Here is an 8,248-nt window from a genome sequence, read left to right as displayed (position 1 = left end):
CGGATTGTATCGGATATGGCGAGTTTTCGGATTAGCGGATAATTTTGCCCACCCTAAGTAGAATGATGTGCCGGAATGTAGTCCACATTCCACATGGTTTACAAAGTAGACCACAATGGTCAAGGCGGGACACCTTCAATCAACACAACTGCGGGACAGATAACGAGTTAAAGAAATGTTACAGTTTATGGTACAAAACAATAAATTAAAAAATGAACATACAAAATCTAGACAAGTTTTGCCCATGCTCCAAGCTAACATGATTAGAAATGTCTTTAAGTCTGCTTTTGTTTATCTGGGATATAATTCAGTAATTGAAACTTCGTTCATCGAGGAGCTTGGTAGAAACTTGGTGCCACTAGATGTATCAAATTCTGGTAAATTGTTAGGCAAGCTTTGTATTCTACTTTGACCAAAATATGCAGGTGGATTAGGTGCAGGCAACGTTACAGAGTAACTGTTGAGCATAAGAACTACTGAAGCCATGATTGGCCTTTGTTCAATTTTGTCTTGAACGCATAGCAAGCCAATATGGATGCTCTGTGTGACAGCCCCACCTTCCCCTAAGGCGAACCAAAGGGTTTGGCGGACCGCCTGCCCAGCTCTCGCCGGGACTCCATCATACCTCCAATAAAACCATAGGAACAAGCATAATGATAATCCAAAACTTAACGCAAAACTTATATACATTTCTATCTCAAAAGGGGGTACACACTCAAATAAACAAAGGTTCTCAATGCTTCATACATCCAACCCGTGCCAAACGCTAGGGCGAGAACCATTACAAAAGAAATTTTAAAGAACTCAACCAAGCTAGTCTATACAGAGCTCTCTCCTTGCTCGCCTTCCCCTGTTAAGGAAAACAAAACTAAAGGAATGAGCTTAAAACTCAGTGAGGTTTCAAACACATAATCAAACAATAAGTCCTATGCATTAACCATAAATAACCAATAGTTCAAGAAACATTTACAATATAAAACGATAACAACACATTCATTAAAAGGATACGTGCTCATAGGGAGTCATTCATTCATTCGTTCATTCATTCTCCTTTCATTCTCTTATTCCTCTAATCATTTGAAAATGCATTTTTGTAAGTAAAATCCCTCATTTGCTTTGATATTCGTTCATTCATTTCATTCACCCCCTTCCGGACGTTGGCCGGACTCCACCAGACTACAAGGTAATACTCGAGTGTACCAAACTTTCACCCAGGGTCACCAAATCGCCCGACCGAGTCCGCTTCTGGCTCAAGTCGACAGGTAACAAGGGTAAGGGCCTAGTTCAGCCAAACGGCTTACATTCATGCGCAACTAGCATTTAATCATTTAATCATTGAAAATTTTATATTTATTTAGGTCGAGTGCGATAAAGTACACACTCGCCTAGTAAAATTCATTTTAACAATCATGGATAACATGGAACAAGTAATCATACATCCACAACAAGCCATATAGTCAAAACCAAGCCATATAGTCAGTGGAAATATAACAAACAAGGAACACTCACCTATTTACACAAAATAATATCCAAAATATCCTTCCGGATAATACCGTCAGTCACCGATGAACCCTAATATAATCAAAAGAATACATTATGCTTCAATCGTCAAAGATTTAAGTGATTCAAAGTGATTCAAAGAAAATTTGAATACGTACTAGTACAAAGTATAAATATGATTTTGGTAGGGAAAAAAGTACATTTAAACCAAAGGATATAAGTAAAATATTTGTAAAACTTATGCTCGCTCGTAAAACTTTGAAATCTCCATTTGAATCGAAGTGACAAAGAAAACGTATTTCTATTAGTCGTTAAGTTTATTTTTCCAAGGGTACAAGTTCGGCCAAATTCTAATTTATATATCTCGATAAAAGAAGATGCAAATATCCTAGATGGTTCACGTGATATTCGCTCTCAAGCCTTACTCGAGTTCGCAAGTATAGCTGTTTAGCCCTCGAACGTAAATTTGGGCAGCACGCCCTTTGTATTTACCTATTTTTCAGCCATTTATGGCTTCATTCTTTTCCTCAGTCAGTCCCAAAATCATACACAAAATCATCTCATTTCCATAGCCATTCAATAGACTCAAAGTATACAAGTACCAAACCAAGCTAGAAACATATGCGGAAATGAAGTTTGTGTCAAAAAATAAAAGACAGATTTGACGTTATTTTGCATAACGGACATAACTGAGGCTACGCTTATCGGATTGAGGTGAAACTTATACCATTTCGAAGCTAAGACAAAGGGCTACAATTTTGGTGAAGACCACTTAGTCCAGTTTCTAGTGTATCCAAGTCATATTCCCAATTTACAGAACCAGAATCTCACAAACAGGTCAGTTAACCGCGCTATGCTTAAATGACAATAACTCAGGCTACCGAAGTCCAATCAAGGCGATTCTAGGGGCATTGGAAAGCTAAGACATAGCACTGAAACTTTCATGTTTTGGAAAAATGCTAATCTAGTACGTATCAGGGTGAACAGGCGCGATCAGATTGGTGAAATGTCAAAACTGTCCCTAAAGTTCTTCCTTTGGCAGTCAGGGGTATTTTTGGCTTTTCACACAATACAGTGTTTGGATTGAGCTGAAATTTTACAGACCCTATAAAACATCATTATCTACAACTTTCATGTTTTATGCTAAGTTTAATTCGGCCTCTAACATGGTGAACTAGAACCAGGCATAACAGGGTGCATACTAACTTCAATTCTGAAAATTTGTTATAATCAAGATATAATTCTCATTTCTAGTTTAAAACCATCACTACCACCTCATATACAAGCTTGCATACATCATACACCATCCATACAACAAGTATGAGAAGGAAATCATTCAAACCCTAACTCAAATTCATCACCCCAACCATCCAAAATCACTTGATATAAGCATTACAAGCCCAAATACAAGCTGCTAAGCAACTCCAGCATGATTAAGGAAAAAGAAAAGAGTGGTCAGCCATATTACCTCAAAACAAAGCTTGCTAGAGTTATCCTCCACTTCTCCTTGAAATTTTTGGTTCCTTGAGCTTCCCAAGCTTCCAATTTACAAGTTAATCGGTTTAGAATCTTGTTTTTTTTCACTCAAATGGTGCAAATCAAGATGAAGTAAAGATGTTTTTGTCTTGCTCACACTCTCTCTCTTGTTCACGGCTAGGAGGAAGAAAATGAGGGCAATTTGTGTGTTTTTTAATGATAAATATGGAGGAAAATTGGTTGGTCAACACTTAAGGGATGGTTGCCACTTGTCGCAACCAAAATCCATCTCAATTTTTTTCTTTTCCTTGCATTTTTTTGGTCAAATATTTCAGCTAAGAGGGCTGAGGATAAGGGAGATATTTTGCACCAATATCAATGATATTTTATGATGAGGAAGTGGTAGTCAAGTGGTGTGGTCAATCAGTAGTGAGCGATACCCGTCGGTTCGAGCCAATTTTCCTTAAATCGCGTATACTAGGGTTTTAACTTATAATTCACTAACTTATTATTATCACCTCTAATTCCACACTTAATATCCTCTAAAACTCACTTTTAATCACCAAATTTGATCCACACTTCGTACCGGAGGCGTAAAACCCTAATTCACGCTCACTTAAAAAACGAAAAGTGAAACCCTACTTCTATATTCATTTGCACTTATTGTGAGGTGATTGGGTAGTAGGGCTATTATAAAGTAATACTTTCCAAATAATTTCCAAATAAAAGGGAATTTTTAAGAAAAAAATAAGGAATTTGCAAGTCCTCACACTCTGGACCTGGTTTGCTTGGATAGTGAAATTATCCCAAATAATATTTCACTTGTATCATAGATACATTTCCTAACCCATCTTTTTATATTCCCAAACACCTTTTTATCTCACATACATTACATTACAAAAAGTGCTACAGTAATTATTTCAAATAATACACTATCCAAATAAACATCTATCAATGCTAGTGTTGTTCCATCCCTCCATTGTCTCCAAGCCTGCAACATGTATTGCAAGTGATGATAGTGGAATTGACTATGTCGTTAAAATGCATACAAGAGCTCTCCAACGAGAACGCCAAGAAATGCCAAGAAAATGAGATGTTTATTTTGCACTCACATAACTTAGAAGGTCATCTTCGCGGTGAGCTTGGTAGAATTGACTGTTCTTCTTGCCACTTAGAATTTCTAAAGCTAAAACACCAAAACTAAACACATCTGACTTTACAGAGAACAAGCCGTGCAATGCGTACTCAGGAGCCATATAACCACTGCAAATTAGAACCGTTTGTTGAAAATATGAGGCTTCAATAATTAGAAATTTTAAAGGTTGATGGTGACCAAAAAGATATGGAGAACATAATCAAACATTAGAGGCTTAATGATGGCGGAATTATTGCAATATGAGAATCATATAAACATGTAGCATAACAAGATAAGGGTGGCAGAACTTACAATGTCCCTTCGATTTTACTTGTGTTTCCTTCAGTTTGATCAACTTCAAAGAGCCTTGCCAAGCCAAAATTAGCAATCTTTGGATCCATATTTCTATCTAGTAATACGTTACTGGCTTTAAGATCGCAATGTATAATCCTAAGTCGTGAATCTTCATGAAGATAAAGAAGTCCCTTTGCTATTCCTCCTATGACCTTGTATCGTTTTGACCAATTTGACAATGGCTGCTTTTCTAGGTCTATGCAAACATCAAACATGACAAGTCTTGTTAGTTTCTTTGCCTACAAAATTTGATTTCCACAAACAGCTTGGCAATTCCAAAATAAATTACGAGTATTTGACTTGAAGTTGAAGCCTACCAAAAAGATAGTAGTCAGGGCTTTTGTTGGTAATAAATTCATAGATAAGTATCCTTTCTTCTCTTTCCAAGCAGAAACCAAGTAGTCGGACCAGGTTTCTGTGTTTAAGCCTAGCAACCAGGGTAATTTCATTTTTAAATTCTTTTGTATCTTGCGCTGAGCTTCTTGATAGTCTTTTCACAGCTATTTCTTGTCCATTATGAAGTGTACCCTGATTGCAAATTAACAAAGTATAAGCAAAATTTTGATTTACAACAATCATATTCATAAATTTTCAGCATACTTGAAAATGGCTTAAACTTAATGTACCTTGTATATAGGACCAAATCCACCTTCACCAATTTTGTTTCCAATGGCAAAGTTGTTCGTGGTAGCTTGAATATCAATGAGGTTATATTGTAATGATTCTATGATTGAGATTTCACTTGTACCTACAAAAAAAAAATGATACAAACTTAGTGAATTAAATGAATCGACCCTTTTAAGAATGATAAATATGTTTACTTCAACTGCACTTCTTAGTCCTTATAATATACCGATTGTTGCGATAATGACATCATATTTTTTCCTGGATCTCCTTGCTATGTAGAAGCCCACAATAAATAGCAAAATGGCAATAGAGACCAGGACAACGATTGCAACAATTGTTTTTGTTGAGATTCGGCCCCCCTCTGAGTATTTTGATAAAAGTTCTTTATCTCAAAAATATGCTTTTAAAGTAGGTACGGATCTAAAAAGTGAAGTGTTCAGATTCATTTATTCCTTTAAATTCTTTATCAAATGAGACAATTTAATTCTAATACTGGATTTTTCAAAATAACGGATCAAAGGAGAAAAAGTAATGAAATCCATACAATCCACATGGGAATACGATGAGTGTAGTTGTTGACTACCAGGTGGGCTCAATAGCTACAAGGGTGAAAGACTTGAATTACTAACTACTCCTAAAATAAAATTGCAATTGAGAGTTCAGATAAATTCATATCAATTTAGTAAGAACCGGAAATGACCTTCACTATTAGTGGAATTGGAAGGAGGGGGAAAAGGGAGAGGAGTAGGACCAAGATTCGATGAAGGCTTGGGTGTTGGGCTTACAGAACTGTAAAACTTGTACAGTGCATACCTAATGTTACAGCTAAAAAAACATAACTTTACAGCCCAAACTATTCGAACAGTATCCAGATATTTGAAAAATGGCATTTCTAAGGCACTTCTCGCAGTCATTCCTGGAAAGATCAGGAGTACACTGTCCAAGGGCGTATATCCGCTGAGATGGGGAATAATTAGCTTCTTGAACAACAAATTTCTCCCCTGAACCCCGTTTGGTAAATGAGTTTTTTGGTTATTTATCTAAAACTTTACTGTAGAAGTTTTTAAAAAAATTTTGAAATGTGTAAATTTTTGAATATTTTAAAGTGCATAGTTAAAAATTTTTAAAAATTTTTTGAGATTACTGTAGTTAAAGTTTTTAAAAAACTTGTAACAGACAAATTTAACAAAAAAAACTCCAAACAAGGCCATCATTTGCAGCCCGACTTGCTATCTCTTTCATCATATCTCTTAAGACCTGGTTGAACTTGTTTGGATCAGTGGTATTATGTGAATTCCGAGCAAAGAAGGAGATACTCCAATCGGCTCTTGAGAACATGGACTCATTTCGAATAACGCAACAAGCATTCGTCATGCGAAATAAAAGCAGTCTTTCGATTCAAGAATGTCTTTAGAATCTCCCCACGGGCATTTGCTACACATTGTCCACAAACATCGGGATTCACATCACCTCGACAAAGAAATAGGCCATAGACCATGTTAGAGGGGTCATGGCTAGCAGTGAAGTTGTAGAAGCCATTCCTGCTGGTCAAGGAAGTATTTGAGGATAAAGTGGAGAGGAGGAAATTCAGGTTCTCTGTATACGTACTGCCAGTAGAGCTGTTAGGATTATATGTAGTATTTACGCACTACTTAAAGGCATAAATCTGTCTCGTGTTGAAGCTAATCAAACAAATTAGCAGGAAACATGAGAATAATATACTTTTGGAGATCATCTTGATCAGAATCAGGTAGATCAAAAGTAGACAGTGGTACATTTTTGCATTCAGGCATGCTTGATACTTGAGATGGAAGTATGAAATGCACTATGCCAGGGAACAAGTCACATAGGAAGACTTCTGAAAGGTCCATGGACGTGTTACATACTTTCCTTGATTTGTGAAAAGGGGAATCACGAAAGTAACGAAAAGTCTTTGGTCTTTGATATTGAACTTGTTAGGATCCAAGCGCGGAACAAACAACTATTGAGATATCAAGTGCACAACAATTTAATAGCAAATAAGCCACAAGCATGAAAGATAAACGACACACAATATTTAACGTGGTTCGGCTCCACCATTGAGCCTACGTCCACGGAGAGAAACCTGTTCTTTATTATGAGAGGAAAACCCTATACAAGAATACAACTTGAACCCAAGCTCAACCCTTGTATACCATCTCTCATCTCCCAAGAACCCTCTCTCACACCCCATGTATAAGGGTACATGATGCCTCTTGTGTCTCCTTGTGTGTGTCTTGTGTGTCTTTTGTGTAGTATGCCAACCCACCTATTTATAGGGAACATTACTGCCAAAAAAACCAAATAACAATTGGAAACCAATACTATTTTCTAAACTCATATAGAGTAGGAAATAGCATCTTAGCTAAATAGGAATTTACTTGACTACTATTTCAAGTAACCAAATCCAATTAGGAAACTAGTTACTTCCCACACCAAATAAGAATCTTACCTAAAAGAAATTAAGCCAATTTCCTAACAAATCTCTACCATGGCGAAAATTTTTTTTAGCAACCATTTGCCTTCAACTACCAAATAATATGGTACCAAACTACACACCCGAATCAATACAGTCCTGACACCAAATTGATTCAATCGGCAAACGAACATGTGTAGCTGCCCTGAGTCTAACCTCTAGTTGACTCGTGAGAAGGTGTCTCAATTCACCATCTCCCTTTGCAGGATTTCTTCTCACTACTACTTGCAATCTAGGATTCCCTTCTGTGAGCTCTAACCCTAACCATTGAGGCAACCAAGTGGTAAAATCACCATACTTCTTCCCATATTCAGGACTGTCTCACCACGTGTGGTTTCCAAGACTCCACCTAAAACGAAAAACTCGTAACTGTCAGAGTCTTCTGGCGCATAGAAATTAGATCTCCTTGTTTCTTTGGGACACGTGCCACACCACCCAAAGAACATAACCAAAATCTAAAATCCACTGGGATGAAATATCAATCGTTGGAGGTGTGAGAAAGTCTCCACCGATTCACGTCCAAAATCAACATTGGACTCCACCTTTTCCTTAATCCTTGAATCACCTGCTTAGATTCACCGTCAAGCATCTCCATGCTTTTCGACTTCCCATCCGTCACCATCAATGCTTTTTGCTAAGCCATTGAAACAAAGATACCACTC

General features: G+C 37.0%; 1 protein-coding gene across 1 annotated transcript; it reads right to left on the bottom strand.

Annotated features, from left to right (window-relative positions):
- Positions 1 to 291: 291 nt before the first annotated feature.
- LOC113782389 (putative receptor-like protein kinase At4g00960) lies at positions 292 to 6,963 on the bottom strand. The gene is made up of 10 exons (XM_027328282.1): positions 6,815 to 6,963; positions 6,454 to 6,711; positions 5,793 to 5,905; positions 5,319 to 5,453; positions 5,092 to 5,213; positions 4,783 to 4,993; positions 4,424 to 4,661; positions 4,089 to 4,239; positions 3,910 to 3,967; positions 292 to 563 (listed from the first exon to the last, which is right to left on the bottom strand). The coding sequence occupies exons 1-10, from the start codon at positions 6,961 to 6,963 to the stop codon at positions 292 to 294; spliced, it is 1,707 nt and encodes a 568-aa protein (XP_027184083.1).
- Between the last annotated feature and the right edge of the window lie 1,285 nt (positions 6,964 to 8,248).

Source organism: Coffea eugenioides, chromosome 9, assembly GCF_003713205.1.
Source record: "Coffea eugenioides isolate CCC68of chromosome 9, Ceug_1.0, whole genome shotgun sequence".
NCBI lineage: Eukaryota > Viridiplantae > Streptophyta > Magnoliopsida > Gentianales > Rubiaceae > Coffea > Coffea eugenioides.
Note: the sequence above shows the minus strand (reverse complement) of the source record. Positions and strands in the feature narration are given on the sequence as shown.

What these genes read in the sequence shown, in the direction of transcription:
- LOC113782389 (XM_027328282.1), bottom strand. Translation starts at nt 6,963, where the DNA reads ATGGACCTTTCAGAAGTCTTCCTATGTGACTTGTTCCCTGGCATAGTG. An exon ending in GATTTGGTCCTATATACAAG is followed by an intron (nt 4,994 to 5,091) that starts GTACATTAAGTT and finishes ATTTGCAATCAG; the next exon opens with GGTACACTTCATAATGGACA. An exon ending in AGTAAAATCGAAGGGACATT is followed by an intron (nt 4,240 to 4,423) that starts GTAAGTTCTGCC and finishes TCTAATTTGCAG; the next exon opens with TGGTTATATGGCTCCTGAGT.